Genomic DNA, 19,910 nt, shown 5'->3' with positions numbered 1-19,910 from the left:
TGGTAATGAGTATTACAGGGACGGTGCAGTTTGGACTATAATCTATATTCCTTTAAAGGGTTTTACCCAGCAAATCCCAGAGAAAAAAGTTAAATAGAGTCTCTTTGGACTGCATCAGACTTTTCAGAGTTCTTCTTGAAGAAAAGCCCACAGTTTGGAGCTTTTTAAGTATAATATTGAAAGGCAGTGGGGAAACACTAATTCTGTTCAGCTGATGGAGAAACAGAATGACACTGATCTACCCATTGCAAAGATGAAGTGGCAGTTCACTTGCACATGTTGCAAGGTCATCTTTAAAGGAATCTTAAAAGGAATTGTGTTGTTGGCTTTGTCCTGCTCCTGTTCTGCAATGGTGTTCTCATTCTGGAATCCAGTACCTTAACCACCCTTCCTCAGAAATAAGGATCCTTTCCAACCTGACCTCAGAGGGTAGAATAAAGAGGGACAAATCCTAAACTCACTGTGAGGATAATCACCTATTACTCCAAGATTCAGACATTCTAGGTCATGAGTATCTAAGACTTCTACATGATTCTTATTGTTGAGCTGTTCTGAATAATGCTTTGAGACATATTCCAAGTGTTAAAAAGTGAAAAGTTTAATTTGATTGAATTATATCATACAGACACAGTCATTTTAGATGACATAGACACCAGTAGCCTATTCCCTCATATTTTAATCTCCATCTAGAGACAAAAGGCTCTGTAAAAGCCTTTACAGGCCTTAACTGTGAGGAGGGTTTTGATTGCATTATATAAACGGATCACGATACAGTTACAGAGTAAAATGGACTGATATGAATCCAATTAAAATGGGAACAGGAGTTTAGACATCAATCACGTTTTTATTTAAAAAATGCTATGAATGATAGCAACGATGTAGGAAAAAGGGACAGAAGGAAATCATATGATGCAAAAGGAAGGCAGGCAAGGTGAGCTCATACAAAGAATTGCCTTTTGACCTGAATTGAAGAAATGAAAATCAGCGAAGCAGAAGGTAAAAGATGATATAAACTGAGCCTGTTAAGTAAACAGAGGATTAGGAAGATCTAAGGAAAATACAACAGTATCAGGGTCATCTTTAAAATTCAATGATCAAATAGAACTTGATTGTTGTACCACATTCTATCTTGATTATCCATGTTAACACCTGTACAGAATTAAAATGTTTCATCTGAAGAAAAAACAATTCCACAAAAAAAATAACTAGACAAATGGCCTTTCTCGACATTTAACTATAAAAGGCATTCAACCCGAAGCAGATTAAGATGCAAATCTGCATTTACTGTATTGAACTTGATTTAAATTGTTTTGTTGTACCTGTGAATGAATGTAATGGGTAGTTTTGTGTCTGTGTATACAGTTCATTGCTTTTACCTTAGTCAAAAGAGTACAGTACATTGGTATGTTTTTGTTTGTGTAGATACAGTATAATATGTTTGTGGGAGTGTTATGTTTGATCTTCTTGTTATTGATTGTCTCCTCCGCATATTCTTATAAATAGGGTAGATATATATAAAATCTATAACACTATCTAAATAGATCTTTTTAAATATCACTCCCCAAAACTATACCTAGTCTTCATTTGAAAAGTCTGAGTGAATACTTTCTTCTACAGTTTTCAGATCAATGATGACAGCAATTTGCTTTGTAAGACATGACTGTCCATTTAATGTAGCAGTTTGGATTTTGTCTCCAGCAAGTTCCAGAGAAGAAACATCATTTGAAAAACCACCTGTGTCTTGAACAGAACCAAGCTCATTATTTTGTAGGTCCTTTTCTTCCTGTGTATTTCCAACAGTTTCTGAATACCTTGGAGTGTCTGGCCAGGAAATACTCTGCTCTTGGATAGGTCCTCCTTTGCCTGTGGATGTAAAAATGTCAACATTGTTTAGAATGCTTCCTTAAAATACAAAACCATTGTTGTGTGTGCATGTGAAAATTGAGCAAACAATGTTTTTGATTTTAAATCAGGCATGTTTTTTTTTCTTAATACTGGTGTAACAAACCGTAACTTTCTGAGACCAAAATAATAGAGAGCTTAATCCCAATTGAAATCATTGTCCATTGTCTATCCCAAACTTGAAAGGCAGCATTTGAAATCAAGAATAACACTGGGACATTAATAAGGGACATTTTGGGAATAGGAAAAGAGGAAAGCCATCAATAAAAGTAAGGATTTTTTCCTTTTGTTATGCCTTTGTCCCTTTAAGGAAATCACAACTTGTGTTCAGAAAATTAAAAATCTCACTGCAGGTTTGTGCAAGACAGCAGTGTGGAATTGATTTTAGGTTGATGCATGACCACAGAATCTGCATTAGTGAAACACACCAAGGTGCATTTACTGTAGATTGATGTTCATGAGATGCTTTATGAAAGTCCAATGAAATCAAGGCCAAAGTGTTTTTGGATCCATGTCAGTATTTTAATAGTGTTTTCCCCATCCTTTTTAAGTAGCTTTTGTGAAGAAGCAAACAATATAAATGCCTGTGGCCTGAAAAATAAACCTTTGTTCACTTTTGAGCCTCACATCTGAGGAGGTTTAAATGAAACCTGCACACTGCAATAGAAGTGTACGGTCTCTTGGAACCCCTTGGAATTATTGTTTTCTCCATATGTTTTAAAATTGAGTTTCTTTTGTATGGTGTTTAGTATGTAAAAAATAATTTGTCTATATTCTATCTCCAGATATCATACAATTTAATTTGCTTTAATTAGCAGCCACAGAAATAAATCTTTGCTAGTATCATCCACTTGTTAACAAAACACATATATCAATATATAGTAAACACAGTCACTCTAGCCTAGTTACAGCTTCCCTTGTTCTGTAGGGCTAAGTAACGTCCAAGTGATAGAGATAAAATTTCCATGACAAACAGTGAACAGCTTACAAGTTTTATCTCTTTGCTTTCCAAACTGGCAACATTCTTTATACAAAGTCTAAAGGATTCCTGTTGCTCACACCAGTTGCTTTTCCATTGGTTTCTCAGAGTCACCCTTCTATTTCAGATGAGAATCAGACGTTTTATCAGCATCCTTTCTTTTTATAGATTGTTTTTTAAAAAGGCTTTTACTTTTATATATATATATGTATATTTTTAAAATGTTTTTACTGCTACCCAGATGTTATTTAACAGTGAGTAAAAGATGCCAAAATATATCATTAATAAATTCCTCACATTTATATAGTATCTTCTATACTGAAGAGCCCAGAACATTTTACAGTACATAATGGAGAGGAGTCACATTCTCCATCAAAAAGTTCTTGTTCTGTCTGTGCTTACCAGACTCCAATGCCAAGAAAAAAAAACCCACAAATACTAAACTGGAATATTTTAAATTTAAAAGTCTTGCATTCTAATTACTTTTTATACTGTGTTCAATCGTATTTGTTTTGAAGCACAGCCTTCACGTCGAGTACAATAGTCAATATAATTAGATTCAATATTTTCCTTTAATTACTTTGCTCCTAACTGCTTTTAAGTGGTATATTCTTTATAGAGAAATGAAGCCAATAAAAATCGATGGAACCTATACAATCTAATTTTACTTTATTAGTATTTTAACTGTAACAATTCAGTGGAAATGAAAATTTATTGCAGTTAAATCAACATGAAAGTTGAATAATATCCTAAGTTTGTACATAAATTTGCAGTTAAACCTGTGATTATTTTTGCATGCATACAGTATGTGCTTTTGTGACTGTATTAATCTAAAACAAATTATACTGGCAATTTAACAAAATACTATATATGTATCAGAGAATAGCTTTAGTTGCCACCAGGTTTAAGGCAATAATTAACTATTATCAACCAGGGTTTGTTTTGGAGTTAACTGTAGGTTGCAGTTAGTTACAGTATGTTAAACATCAAGAAGAGAGTTGCTTTAAGCCATAGTCATAGTTAGAATTAGTTATTTGTATTTCTTTATATGTGTATTTTAAGTAGTTATGTTAATAGTTTTTTTTATTTTTATGTCCTATTTTTTTCTTGTACTAAAGTATTTTTGTGCAAGGTATTGAGCAAAAATATCCCGGTTCCCAAAAGATTAAATTAAAAAATTAAATGTCACACTGTGAACTTTTCTGTTCTAGTGCCACCTTAATGAAGGCTCAACGATGAGAGTTAATCTACATGATTATGAAAATGGATTTCTGGGCCTCATTTTAAATTTGCTCTACACGATACCCATTTCAACCTGTCCTTTAATCATGAAACTAAGCAAATATCAATATTAATCACAATGGAGTTTACAAGGGAAGGAATAAATTACTTTTGGGATGACAGAAAAATCTAGAGCATGGAATACTAGTTTAATTCCTTTCCAAAAAGCAATTAGTTAGACTTTTTATTGGAAAGGACTTTTTAAAAGAAAAGACATCATAGTATGTTCATCTACCATATTCACATCTATACTGTATATACTGTAGACAAGGTATGTATATAAAATACATTTCCCTCCAAATGTATCATGCCCATGATGATATTGGGAAAATAAACTTCAAACAACAGAATGATAACAGATAAGATAACTAGATATTTCTTGCCTTAAATAAAGTCCATAACTACATGATTTGTTTGTTTCTATTTTATTGTGGGTATGATTAGAGAACATTATATATACTTTTCAATTCACTACGCTATAGATGTCAAGTCAGATTAAAGTATATTTTAATAAGTCTTAAGTGATCAAATCTAAGCTATATAAAACTATTCAACACTTCATGACTGAAAAAATTATAAACTATTGGACTACATCATTGCAAAAAAACATCTTTAACTGTTACTGAAACAGAAACATCAAAACTGAAAAAAATCATCATCCATAGAAAAACCTTTAACACAATTCTCTTCTGTCACAATTCTAATTTCTGTCACAAACGTGTTTACTTTCAAAGCACATTTTCTATGATTTCTCCCTTTCTTTGATAATGACTGATATGCTTAGAGCATGTCTCCAAGTTATACAACACAAAGACCTTTTTGTATTTTAAATACTGCCAAGATCAAGTTAATAATCCATTTGTTCTAGGTCATTTCAGATACAGTATTTCTCTGTAAACCCAATAAAAACACTGTAACAGTGTTTAACTTTAAACAACAATATTTATTTACAGTAAATGCTTTATATAAGAAAGCCTTGCACTGCAAATAAGTTTGACAAAATCAATAAATGCAGGATTGAAATTTGTCTTCATTCTATCGTATTTAACAGTTATTGATTGAACTCAAAAGCATTGATGCTTGTTTAAATTACTTTTATTTAACTCTCTAGCACCACAAACCTGCAGAGCAATTTCCACCTGGAATAAGGTCCCGTCAAACATTTCGTAATGTATCTGGAAGTACAGTAGAGGCCTAGTTTGGGGCTTAAGTTCAAGCTAAGTAGCTCACACAGAACCAACTTTAGGTACGTTTGCACTTTGTTTTTCCAGTTATTACATTTAAGAAGCTAGACGCAGCACAACAGAGAATACACAGAGCAAATTTTGCACGAGAGCAAATGTTGTTAATGTTGTCCTACTAGAAGTATTGGAAATCAACTGCTGTATATTAATGAAATGTTCCAGTGTCAATTTACACAGAAATACATTATATATTTTCATGACAATCCACCAGTTTGATAATAACTCATTCATGCTACAGTAGGTTACTGACTCCTACTGTGAATTCAGAAGAGGCTCTGAGGTTCATGGCACAGACTCTGGAATTCCTGGAACTCATGGGACACACAAGGTATCAGATGAAGTTGCTGCAATGTTGATAGTGCTGTGGTGCAGCTAGAAAATTATGTTCTTATCCTTCTTAAAGATGAACTGCACAAACACTGAAACAATAACAGAATCTGCCAGAAGAAGCCTTCTCCATGTTGCTGTCTTGGTGTTAAAATAACATCAAAGCTTCCTATGAGCAGAAATCAATGCGTTTGATTAAAGCTGATACTACAGTACACGTCAGCTTTTCAAATGAAGGGTTCCTTTCACTATGCATCTGCAATTTTACAATATTGCATTTAGTTTCCCTGGTTTCACCCCTAAATTTTATGTCCCAACAAGGCCCATTTCATGCAAATGATTACAAATACTATTGCAGCTTTTTAAATATTGATTTTTATTTGTGTGACAGAAAATTGCAGTCCAACATGTTTGGAGTTTACAGTCACAATTGAAATCAATTGAAAGCCACTTTATATACTGTATGGTCTTGCAACAGCCCTTTGTTACGATAGACTACCTTCCGATAAAATATTTTCCCCCCACTATTTCCAATAAGTCTACTCTGAGTGTCTATATATAAGTCTAATAATTATATTACAACATTCTATTTTCACTTTATAAATGTCGCAGCAGGAAAGCACAGTGTTTAAAAAACAAATAACAGAGACGTAAGTAAAGACTGTTGTGGTAATGTGGCAGTAGGGATCAAGCAGACATTGCAATAAAACATTGCTACTTTCATTAATGTTCAAAATATGTATTATTAAAATGTGTGTTATGCATAAGCATCTTTCTTTGGTTAAATGTGAATCTTTTCTATGAAACAGGAGAAGCCGAGATAGTATTATCCTCTAAGTCAGGGGTTCCCAACCTTTTTTGTCAGCTGAACCCCTTCAACCTAAATTATTTGCCTCAAAGTACCCCTTTGAGATTTTAACTAAATCACAACCTTTCAATAAATGTAGATAAATGCTACAGCAACCCTCTTAACATGCTTCTTTTCACTTCGTAAAATATTGATACTGCTTCTGTTGTTTTCTTATTCTTATCATTACATTGTGATTTACTAATAGGACTATTTAATTTGACATTGATGTTTCCATCACAATCTCTCGAACCCCCTGCAGTACCATCACGAACCCCTAGGTTTGCGAATCCCTGGTTGGGAAGTAATAGTCTATAAAATCTTATAGCCTGTTTGAAAGTCAAGACCAGTATCTACTGTATTCAGGGAAATCCATGATATTGTGTAAAGCAGGTGCTCAAGAGAACCTGCAACACCATTCGCAACATTTGTTGTTTCTAACTGTTTAGAATGTATTAAAAAATTTAGAAGAAAACACAAATGTAAATTTACCTTTGATCTAATCACTTACAGTACCAGTAGCATTTCATTTCCAATCAATGGACAGAAAAAGCCATACGGTATAGATGCCTACAGTAGCTTACCAATGAAGTCTATTAATTGCTGTTAATCTACATACTAAGAACAAAGAATAGGAAAGTGATATACCATATAAGCAGCAAAATAGATGGCTTTTCATATTGAATTTTTTATCTGTCAGAAACATTTCCTTTTAAGATTGAAAGCCGTGTCAGTGTTGACCTTTCAGAAATTAGGACTTTGTTGTTGTGAAGTTCCAGATGCTATTTAAAGACAGTCCCTTTGATTTATTTTTATCTCCAGATTCAATAGCTTTTAAGAAACCTAAGTTACAAGAATTCAGAGACAGACACTTTGTGTTGTGTACTTTGCCCTACTGTTGTTTGAATTCAATTTAGGTTTTGAAAATATTATAGTACTTCCCAGCTCCCACCCACGGCGTTCTCATTTAAACTTTTAAAAATGTGTGATGAAAAAGTTTCTTGGTCTTCACTGCAAGTCAAAGAAAAATCTACACGCACTGTTATGATCTATTAGTGATGAATACATGCTTTTTCTTGACAGGGGTGAAAAACAACCTCGAATGAAATAGAAAATAGAATGTTTTCTTTTCTGTTACAGAAATCAATACAAAATTGGAAAAAAATGTATTCAGGCATACTGTTAAGAATGAGATTGTTCATATTGTTTATGAAATAATTTGCAGTTAGGACTACTGTACATACAGTACTCAGAAAACCACGTTTCATAAGAGCTGCTAATCTAATAAATGGCTATAATATTAACTTTAGCACTTAACAATAATAAAAACACCATTTACTAGTTTTTCCACAATTGTGTACATTTCCAATAAGAAGAAATATGAGTACAACTGAAACAAAAAACATTTTAAGAAAAGCCAAAACACATATTCCTTTTACTTTTGAACATACAGTACAATATATAGAAACAACTCACAACTGCAACTTACTACTGTTTTCAACAGCAGTATACTGTATACAGCGAAGAAAACAGTACACTTGCATTGTGCTGCTCTTTCTGTAAAAAGGAAAGTTACAACTGATTACAATTGCTTCCCTAATAGAGTTTATAATTAAACCATTAATACACTTGAGTTTTGCTCTTAGGCTTACCTATAAATAGCCATTTCTAACAATGTGCGATCAATGAGGAAATTTGCATTCTGTTCACTTCGAATTGAAGACATTAAAAGATAATTTGTTCAATTGTGAGTAACGACTAAAGTAATTTTGGTTTTAATTAAATGAGGTTCTAATAGGCTAAAAGGCTGACCTCTATCACGTTATTAAAGAATGCAGTTGTTGCGTAGTGTGTCCTGCAGGCCAAGTGGACTGTCATCAGCATCACATTAAGGGACTGACAAATTTGCTATCCAGCTGGGCTACTGAAGTGATTACCCAGACCTGACACACTTGTTTTTGAAAATGCAGAACAAATGGTATAACTTTTATCCAGGGCTGGGACCGTGAAGACCAATTGTCCTCCAGTATTTATTCCATCTCTGATCTTAATTAATTAATTGAGCTAATAATTTACAATCACTTGTATTTCACATCTAAATCAGCTCATAATTAAAAAATACAGTACCTGCAGGGCGGCATCTCTAATGAATCACTTACCTATACCGGCTTTAATCCTTGGTGGGTTATTTTCTTATAATTTTCTTTGTTCATGTGTTATGCAATAAGACAAAACAGGCCTCAAACTCACATTTCATGACATCTTTACATCTGGCTCTTGTAGGAAGTGTTCTTGTATTTCGATTTTCGTTGGTTGTGTTGTCTTCACACACCTATTTTGGAGAAAATATATATACCGTATACAGTAGCTTAGTTAAAAAGAAAAAAGCTATGGATACCTAATGGTGAAAATCAGTATATTTTTTGTATAATTCTCATAAATTCAAATATACATACATATATGAATATATGCAAATACATTCATACAGATATACAGTATGCCTATATACTGTATGCCTGCTAAATATCTTGTGCATTTGTGTTTTAATATAACAGGTGTAAATTTTTGTTTTATTCTGTTCGCTATACATCTTAAAATTGTGCTCATGCTATTGCAAAGATATACATAATATGGTCCAATCAATCTTTATTAAGAGTCTCTGAATTACAATAGTTTAAACCACATGCATTTCATGTCATGAATTTTAATTTTTCAGAATACAAACAGGCAAATAGAATAATGATGATTTCATTACCTGTTAAACGTATTGTTGCTGTTTTCTCTACGTAATTTCCATCTTCCTCTTTGGTTTAACATAATGTTTAAGCATTGAAAGACAACCAGTGCCTTTAAGGAGTGTCTGTGTTTTAGTTTATAACAGAGGATGCATGGGTTTTAAACTGCTAAAACAACCATTTCTAATATTTTACAAACTACTTACTTTTTTATATTATTACTTCAGTTTATATAGTCTGTTACATGATATGAAATAACATTTTACAAGTCTTTATGTTGGAAATTTAAAAAGTAACTAATATTATTCTGAAAACAGCCACAGGACCACAGCTCACCTGTCTGAGACTCTCATACCCATTGGATCTTCGTTTTAGCTCCAGTGATGTAGATACAAGACTTACTGGCACTGAGGATACAGCAACTGGCTTTTTGTTGCCTGGGAAACAAGTGTACCCTAAAAATAAAACATTGTTCAGACCTTGCAACAAATTCACATCTCTTTTTCAACAATTCAATTTTTCAGTTTTCTCAGCCTTTATTTACAATAACAATATCCCCTGAATTGTTTCAGACTATCAGGTTCACATACAGTATGTGCTGATGTATGAACTGTAGCATTCCTTCTTCCTCCTGTGGATAATCACTGCTATTAAAAGAACTTTGATCCAAAGATTATTTTTTGAGGGAAAAAACTGCAAATGTTGTTTGACTTGTATAGAAATCACTACAGGCAGTTTAAGATTAAATTTAATAAATGTTTGGTCATAAATGTCCTTTTGTAACATCTATAACACTAAAACTAATGTTCTTAATGACCCATGCAGAGTAAGATAGAATCTTTGGCTTTCTTGAGATCTATAGTAGGTCTAGGATATAATGCCCTGTGGGTTGTTCCATTATCTTCCTGACTTTAATCTCTGCTCTAAGACTTTGAAAATTCATTTAGTGTTTTACATGTCTCTACCAAAGATAGATGTAATACACTGATAATTCTGCTAATCAAATTGTATGGCCCCAATACAATAAAGCAGGCAGCACTGTACATTGAGAAGAGTTGTAGTGACCAATACAATAAGATCAATACAATGATGCATTTATCCTATTAGTCACATGAGCTACACATAAGCGGACTTCTCTCCATGTGTACTGATTTTATTAATCAATTATTTTAATGGTAGTGCGATTATAACTGGTCCTTTCTCTGCATCTTGAGATGGTTTTTAAGCTTTGCTGTCTAAACATATGAGAAGGTAAAGTGATAAAGCTTGCCAGATGAACTTCACCTTCATCTGTGCATTTAGTTCCATCAGCTTGTTTGCCTGTAATTGAAGTATTGCATGAACATTTTCAGTTGGACTCAAAAAAGCTAAAATCAATAAAACGTTAAGGAGTACTGCGTATTCAGGTGAAATTAAACTTACCCATTATATTCGCAAAATGAAACATCTGTGAGCAAAATTAAATACAACAGCTTGAAACTAGTTATTATACAATACAAGAATCCAGGCCACTAGAAAGCCTGCAGCAATACAACCTTGAATATAAGCTGTCATGTAAAATATAGAACACCAGGACTAACTGAACTAATTTGAGCCTAGCACAGAGCACTAACAACTGATCTGTCACTTTTTTATCAGCTGCAGTGCAGTGCACTTCATTTATATTCAAGATTTCAACACCAAGACAAGTCTGTGGGATGTTAACACTATTCTCAATAAATTTAGTGAGAGACATAATTCCAGTGGCCTGTCTGAAATAACTGGTGTAGTTATTCAACAGCTCTGAGGAAGATAGCATACCCTATGAGAAGAATCCAACATCTGCAGTGCAAGCCAGAAATGTCACCTACTGTAATACCATCTATAAAATTCAATTTTCAAACATCAGACAGGACAAATGCCTTTTTTTAAAGAACAGGGTAATGTAAGCTGTAATAAACTGGATAATTCTTGTGATTACAGTCCTCTTAAATAGAAACCTCTGCATTTTGATGTGAGAAAAAATATTTTTCAGGGCATCTGGTGTTTGTGAATCACGCTGTATTGCACCACACAGTTGAATGAGGCAGCTTTTGAGTGCATCCATGTTACACATTTCATAGTGACCTTTCAAATTTATTATTCTGCTTACGAGCAGAAACAATGGAAAAAATAGAGGGAGACCTGGCCTCTGGTGACTGGATTTTTTAAGAAACAATATCTTTACAGTATATAATGTTTTCCCACTCTGTATTTTGGAGATTTGTGAAAATGCATATACTGTACAGTACATCTCATAACTAATTAACTACAGTTACAATTATATTAACTCATAGAGATGATGAAGAAATAAAAAAATTCTTAAGGTTTACTTCATTACATAAATTGATTTTTCAGCACTTTTTCATCTTATCAAAAACCTTTCAGACCAAACCATTTTTTTGTGATGCATATTTAATAATAATCAATAATCAATTTCACATGTCTTAGCTAATATGCTCATCCTTTGGTACAGCATATGGTGTCTAATGGCTTTCTTAAAAGTCATTATAATAGAAATAATTACTTAATCGGCATTATGTTATTTGGATTTGAGTTGATAGAAAACCCATACCTCACAGCGTATTTAATAGACTAAAGCTCTTGTTTTGGTTAAGCACTGAGCCTTAGTCTCTAAAACTTCTGAAACAGGAAAGCCATCAAATGAGGCAATAAAAAACCATAAGATGTTTCACATTTCTTCTGTAAGATTATAACTGTTCTTCACCTTTGCTTCCAACTACCGGCAGGACAGTGCCAAGTCATAAGGCCCATTTCACCTCATTTATTTTGCTATCCAGTTTTCAGTATCATCTAATTTTTACAATCTGTCATTTCAGCCAAGTTGCTCTAACTATGGTCTGTATTAAATCAGCTCTTCAATCAACCTACCAATCACATTTTATAGACCTGATATTTGGTGGTGGTTTGTTATTTTACAGAAGGTTATTACTTCAATCAAAACCCACTATCAAGTACTGATCTTGTAATTTGCAATTGGCAGGAGTGTGAGTGGATTGATGTAATCCAGGCCAGTGTGCATGGAAAAAAAGAAACTGTCCTGTGTTTCCACCTTTGTGCAGAGCCAGCACGGGGCTCTCCCATTCATCTCAGTCTGTCCATCATGTAGGCTTTTTCTCTGGTTTTTGTCCTTGTGGAAGAGCTGAGGTACAATTTACTTGTTTTTAATATCAACATGTTGTGCACCTTAAATGAAATCAATGCTAGGTCACCCTCAATGGTAATACAAATTATTATCAATGGTAACATTTTTTATGTTTTATTTTTCTACAGAGTTTCACAAGAAAAACATTCAGAATTCCATAGAGGTTTCAGATAGACAATCAAAAATAGCTCATCCCCAGGCCCCCTATCCACAGCAGTCAAAGGAATATGATTAAATCTGTTCAGGACTCATCAGATGATGTGCTTGGAAGGTCTTTTTGCTTTCCGAGTTTATTCCTCCTGTATTTCTCCATTTTATACCAGGCTCTTTAGGTACACAACAAGAGATCATCAGAACATCACAATCCATAGTACAAGGCTCTCCATTTGTTTTCAGTAAGCAACATGTGGCTCTTTTCAAATTATTGGCTCTTGACAACTCTGGTTTGCATTTTACAGTACTTTCACATTGCTTACCAAACAATTCAGGTCTGTAATTTATTTAAGGAAAAATGTTTGCACTACAATTCCATACTTGACATGGTATCATGGTGGCTAACACTACTACTTAATTCTCCTGTGGCTTTGGATTCACCAGTTTGGAGTAGCTATCTGTGTGAATTTTGCATTTGTTTCCTTTCACATACTGTACTGTACCAAAGGCATGCAGGTTACTGGTACTGGGCTATGGAAATATAGAGAAAAACAACAAATGAACAGTATTGGCCATATGGCCCAAAATAAATGTCTGTCATTACTTTAAGTGGCACAGTATTAAAGAAACATGAGACTGGATAGGATAACACAACCTGCTTATTCATTGCAAGTTAACCTTCCAGCGGTGTTGATAATCATTTATAAATCTATACAAATAACTTAATTTAAACTACATTATTGTGGTAAAATTAGTACACATTGTTAACACTATATGTTAACTTTTATGTAAGGAGTTCAGAAGACTAACATTGCTGCACCACAGCAACATCTCAGTCAGAAGGATAGAGATTCATTCTTCTATTTGTTCCATTTGGTGAGTTCTTTAATTAACAAAAATAGTTGTTGAAGGAAATTAATTAGTTCCCTTTCCAGGTAGCAAGAGATAAAAGAAAAGCAAGGCAGACTCCTGGAAAATGCTGTCAAAAAGAGTGAAACACATTACATTATGACTCCCTTATTTCTTAGAATAATGTTATGTTCACTGATTAAGACGGAGAACAGTAAAAAGTAAACTTTCGAGATAAAATTCTCCATTATAAATGATTCCAAAATAACAGGAGCTAAAACTGCAGGTCATAAAGTAGATGGTACTATCCTAATGTAATGTTCTTTTTCCTCTTCAGTCTCTTCAATTTCAATACAAGGCAAAATTCTTTAAATATATTATATTTATTATATATTATTGTTATTCCAAGCACGTTTAAAGCAAGCACTTACTAATTGGCAATAACACAAAACAGAAACACAAAAAAAGGCATAAGAGTGGAAGCTTAATTACTTTGGGGAGATGAAATCCATCCAATTCATTCAACAAACTTCATTAATATTTTAAAGAAGTGCACTGTTTGTACCTAATGAATGAACTGCAGGTGAAAACCAGGGTAAAACATGGGGCAGGGGGGTGATCTTCAAAGGGACTACAAACATAAATTGAAATAAATCCACAATATTTATTCTTATAAATATTTAAAAGGCAAGTTCCTTTGTGACACTCTCTTGCACCTTCACAAAATGGTAAAGAAAACAATGAGTTATTTTTAAAACTGCAGTCCTCCTGCAAATTCTATTTTCAGCTGTACTTTTGGCAGCAGTGAACAGCATTGGTGTGAAACTCCAATAATTAGTAAATGAATACACATCTCTATTTACAGCCAACAGGGCATCACTGTGTCTCTGAAGTGGTATTAAAACTATTATAAAATATCCATCACATGCAGAGTTCAAATATAGAGTCATCTCTCTAAACTTTAATTGCTACGCTTTTTATTCTAATTAGACTCATACGCTGGATGGGGTCTTAGCTGCTATACTGTGGGAGGTGATGACTCAGTGTGCATTTTATATTTGCAGACTACAATAAAAATGCTGCTTTGCCTAGCAAAGTATATGAAATATGTTTATATAATGCAGTTTCTATTTTCCAAAGGTCTTGTTGTTTAGTTTTCTGTCAATACCGCAACAGCACATTAGCAGTATGGGGGAGATGCAGATTACCACACAGACCAAACCATACCAAAAAAAATTACCCTTTAGCTAGGAAATATGACATTACAAAGGGTAAAACTTGTAAAAAATAACTTTCCCACAACAGAAAATAAATCAATTCCTTTCTTTCAGTGTACAGACATTCACATTTTTGAAGGCTTTATTTTAATAAATCAGGTTTCATTTCACTTTTTCAAGAAACTGCAACTTAAAAACAACCAGCCCTACACATCCTTCAAGACCACAAATGCTGTAGAAGCTGCTAAGTAAATTAATTGAAAATGTGGGAGTAAATTGTATTTCAGATTGGGAGCAGCAAATCACTCTTTTGTCTCTGCCCATGTCAGAGCACTTCACTTAAAACCTTACCATGCCGCCCTACGAGTCTCCCTCTCTCCATGGAGACTGCTGCGCGGGGGAGAAATGTGGGCATGATGCCAACACTCACTGATGGCAGGAGAAATTGGTTATTAGCAGATGTCAACCAGCACGAGGTTTCAAAACCAACAGACTGGCCCAGCCTTTTAGGCTCTGGATGTATTTGTAGATTCCTGTCAAGGCAAAAACAAAAAATTGAGATCCAGAGAAGAGTTCAGGGGAGTAAACAGACTTCAAAAACAAGTTTCAAAAACAAGGGAAGAGGGGATAGTGGGGGGGGGGGGGGGGGGGAGGGTGTTGTACACATTCAAAAAGAAGTCTGTGGGTCGCTGGTTTAAAAAACATTATCCTGGAGACTTCAAAGTACAGTTCAAGCTGACTTGAAAAAAACGGAATCCTTTTGCTAATGCAGGGACACAGCAATAAGCTTGCAACCTACGTACACCAACCCACTTCAAAAAACTAAAACACCTCAGATATTTTTCCTCTGTAATGCTGAACAATGATTGTAGTAAACCTCATGGTCTAACCTTTTTTTTAGAAAGGTACAATGCTACTAGTTCCATTTTTGGGGGGAAATATTCTTTTATAACCAGACTGATAATGTGGTGACCTTCTTGTATTTATTTTGCTCCCTTGGGTTTTCAAGAGCACACAGATCCCTTTGTCAAGTGACAGGTTTTCAATGCAAGTGGTTTGATCTTTGAGCTTACAACATGGGTGCTAAAAGAACAGCCTGAGTCCTTGTGCTATACTTAGACAAAAAAAAAACATTTATTTCTAGAGCTACTGTACATGTCCTTTCAGTTCAGCTATTTTGCATTGTACTGTTGGTCTCAGGGCATGGAATTCATTAAGTGAATATAATGTAAGATTAAGAACACAATAGCCACTTTTCATTAGAAGGTCAGTTGAAACTTCTAAAAAAAGTTGTTTTTCTTACTGTATTGAGAGGACATGATGAGATCCATGTGATTGCTTCTGCTGTGCTTTGCACAGCGTTTCATTACATATGACCTGAAGTGATGAGAAAGAAATGAGAAATGTTATTTAACACTGGTATTGAGCATTAAAGAGAGCAAAATATACTGAAGCAGTCGTTCCATTTTTAATCTTTTCAAATGAACTCGCCTAACTACTTTTATCAATACAGCCATTATGTCTTTCACACATGTAGGTCATCTGTAATTAAGATGCAACTGCAGCAATTAGTGTTTGGTGATGAATAGTGGGGAACGCACTATACAGTATGTCCTTATATTCTTAAAAACCTGAACACTTTGAGGTTAGAAGAGAATTAAACCAGTAAATATAAAAAATATTGAAACAGATTTTTTCAGCATAATTCAACTTATTAGTCACTGCTTTTATTTTGTCCCTTCATATATTATTTCCTTGCTTTTCTTCATGAAAATGTAATTTAGACAGCCCTTATGGCATACCCAGTGCAGTAATATTCCTCCTGTTTTGTCCCAGTGGAAATCATTTGGTCTCATTTTCAAGTCTCCTGCTTCAGGCTGAATTTTCTAGAATAGTAACCGTTTCTGAAGTCATCACATTTCCTCAAATAACCCAGATACTGAATAATGCAGGGCTCAGTCTTGCATTTTCTTTACAAAATACTTTATTTCTTAAGCTACTAAAAGAAGAGGCTTATGTATTAGTTAGTAATAATATTACAAGATGTATAATATTTTTCTAGTTTTATCAATCAGGTCAGGTTTCAGCTTTACTCCCAGACATCTGACGTTCATGTTCACAATGTTGTAATGGTGTTTTTATCACCTCTGTGGCAGCGCTTGGTCGTCTATTCCACTTCAGATCTTGTATGTCAGTTATTGCTTTCAAACTCTGTCATAAAACTGACTTTTATATACTAGTTTTTAATTGTGTTTTGTTTTAGTTTATTGATTTGCATATACTGTACCTGTCTCAGCTTCTTTTATCTTGTTGTTTTTTTTAACTCCATGAGCTGATGTGAAACGAAAGGAGCTAATGGATTATATTATTTTTTAACTCTTATTTTATATTACATTTCTCTCTGTTTCTTACGTACAGTACATACACATGAGTAGATACAGTGTTAACAAAGAGACCTAAACTGGCATTCATGTTGGAGATTCACATACCTGCTCTCTGAGTTTTGTGGGCATTGTTTTCAGGACTACAGTATCCAATCCTCCTGCTTTGGTAGTAGAGGACTTGAGAGAGGGGTCTTTTGCTCTGAATTTCCTTGAACAGCCTTGGAGGGCACACCATTTCACCACCCTCTCCTGAAAGCTCAGCTCTTTCCCAGATGGCAGAGCATACTCCCTCAGAATCTTCCTGTAACAAATACTTTCAAGATCATTTCTTGAAAAAAAAATCATTACCAAGCTGAGCAGGACTGATAAAATATTATCTGAGTCTAACCTGAAGAAATAATAGCTTTGGACAAATATAATTTGTAACGGATAAAGTAGGTGCTTTAATTACTAACTAGAATGATACAAGTATGTAAACATGTGCAATTATTTACTTCTTTAACTTAAGAAATTTAGAACTGAAATAATCAAGGTAGCTTACTGGTGTGAGAATACATTAGCTCTGTTTGAATCTTTACTAAAACACCGCAAAACACAGAGGAACAATCGCTTTTAATGTATTCAATGAAGCATCTTTATTATTATACTTCATTTGAGTAAATGTCACTACAAATCTTAAATCTTAAGCATTCAAACTGATGTAAATATGACTGATGTAAATGTCATGTTGGTAGTGTACATTAAGGAAAGGCTTTACAACAACAGTTAACGCCATGCACTAGATTGCAATACTTTCCATTTTAAAATTAGATTAGTGCTAATGTTAATGGTATCTCAGTTCTTCCGCACATATGTCAGCATTTATTCTTTAATAAAGCAGCACCTGAGCTGGCAAACAACAGACTCCATTAGAAAAGCAAATATTTTTTTTAAACAGAAAGGTATGAACATGTCTCTTAAGAAGCATTTGAAGTAATGCAAATAAGCTCTTTAGAAGGATATTTATTTTTAAGAGCAGTGCACGCATCATTACAGCAGAAATGAAAAGAGGGAAAAAGCCCAAGGAGAAAAAAGCATTGGATATGCTTGGAGTCAAATTCTTTGTTATTTGAAGATTAGACATACAGTGGATGTGTAACTGACGTCAGTGGAACAATGAAGCTCTAAAAATAAAAAGTGATTATTTGGGAAGTGAACTGGGTATTGGAGCAGAGGAGTGCATTATGTACCTTTAAAGTTCAGGGGCTTTAAAATTAATTTGATTGCGCTCAGTAATGCTCACCAGTCAGGTAATCACTATTTTAATATAACTTTCACAAACTAGGCCCTGCATGACCACCCGATCATTTCCTCTTTCCTCAGCATTTTCATTACATTATATTGTTTTATTTTATAGCATAAAATTAATGGTGAATTTCTGCCAATTAAAGGTGATCATAGCTTATTAAAGCTGACTAAATACAGCAGTTCAGTTACTTTTATTTTCATTTTACTTGGCAGTTTCTTAATGAGTTTTTTAACCTTGTAGGGAAAATAAATGTAAAAAGTAGGCAGCTGTGAGTATACAAGTAAAAAGTTCAAATTGTCATAAACACAAGGAAAGATTGTTTTATTTAAATGAAAGTTAAGATTACGTTATTGGAGCAGTCTGGAGTATTTCAAGTTCACACCTTCTATCCAGGAAGGCTCCCTTAAGACAGTGCTTGTATTTCAGTTGATAGCATTACTACTACACAGGTATTTGTGCATGTTTCAGTATCAAAAACTATATCTGGACAGCATTCAAAGAGCCATACACTAGACTTCTGAGGTGTCTCTAATTTAAAGTGGGATACCACTTATAAACTTTGTAGACATGGTTCAGAGGCTAACATATACCCCTATAAGCCAGCTCTGCTTTGTCTCACACAGTATGTAGCTATGGAAAGACAAATAGCACCATTGTTTGCCTGGCTAAATAAGCTTTTTAACAACTGTCCGTTTTCAATACATTCAGAATTACCGTACTAACCTTTAAAGGCCTAGTTTGCTTACAGGCTGCTCTTTCTCAATTGTCATGGAGAAACTGTTCATGGATTGTTCATGGATTAACAGCTCCCTCTGATTTAGCACAACAAAATGTGTGAAAATCAAGTTACAAAGATAGCCTTTCACTGAAATCCCATTAGATACAGAAATGATACAGAAGGTTTCTGACATCTGCTTAGCATGCTATTCTGAAATTCAAGCACCACACTAATTCACGCTGTGACAGCCCAGCCATATACTGTATAATAAGCTGCATAGTATACAGTAATAAGATTGTATCTGGAATAACATTATATTTTCTTATATATTGTATTGTATGTACATCATGATTAAGACAGAGACTTTTGTGGCATGTAAGCATTTAAATTTATTTAGTCTGAATCAAATTCTAGGTTGCCAGTTTAGTATATATTTAATCATGATTCAATGATTATAGAACTATAGTTATTGAAATATTTGAATATATGCCAAGAAATTAAAATAAAGATAATACTGCATAAGCTAATGATGCAAAACACAGAAGATGTATGAGGCAATAGGGCAATAACAACTACACTAGAGATGTCAGATTAATAAAAAAAGCATACATAAATTGTTTTTTAAGCTTTGGATACAGTGAAATTAACAAGTGTTTTTAATATTTGAAACTTCAAATTCAGGGACGTTGATTATTTTTGTTGTAATTCATTGAAACGCTTGGTATAATTTGACACTTCATAGGGTGATGTCATAGGTTTAGCGCTATGTAGTGTTAAATCCTAAAATTAAAAAGTTCACCAT

The 19,910-nt window shown here is 33.9% G+C and overlaps 1 protein-coding gene across 4 annotated transcripts in view; it reads right to left on the bottom strand.

Annotated features, from left to right (window-relative positions):
* Positions 1–580: 580 nt before the first annotated feature.
* The window catches only part of LOC107079342 (uncharacterized), a 42,172-nt gene continuing 22,842 nt past the window's right edge, over positions 581–19,910 (bottom strand). For 2 of the 4 annotated variants that reach the window (XM_069179985.1, XM_015362696.2), the window contains 6 exons: positions 17,208–17,403; positions 16,022–16,095; positions 15,070–15,251; positions 9,652–9,770; positions 8,831–8,912; positions 581–1,863 (listed from right to left, as the gene is read on the bottom strand). In XM_069179985.1, the coding sequence (XP_069036086.1) occupies positions 1,574–1,863; positions 8,831–8,912; positions 9,652–9,770; positions 15,070–15,251; positions 16,022–16,095; positions 17,208–17,403 (943 nt within the window). In that variant the 3' untranslated portion in view covers positions 581–1,573. Of the gene's footprint in view, positions 1,864–8,830; positions 8,913–9,651; positions 9,771–12,740; positions 13,184–15,069; positions 15,252–16,021; positions 16,096–17,207; positions 17,404–19,910 lie in introns of those variants that run through there. The other 2 variants (XM_015362695.2, XM_069179986.1) reach the window with 2 other exon arrangements.

The sequence above is a fragment of the Lepisosteus oculatus genome, chromosome 17 (assembly GCF_040954835.1).
Source record: "Lepisosteus oculatus isolate fLepOcu1 chromosome 17, fLepOcu1.hap2, whole genome shotgun sequence".
Classification (NCBI taxonomy): domain Eukaryota; kingdom Metazoa; phylum Chordata; class Actinopteri; order Semionotiformes; family Lepisosteidae; genus Lepisosteus; species Lepisosteus oculatus.
Note: the sequence above shows the minus strand (reverse complement) of the source record. Positions and strands in the feature narration are given on the sequence as shown.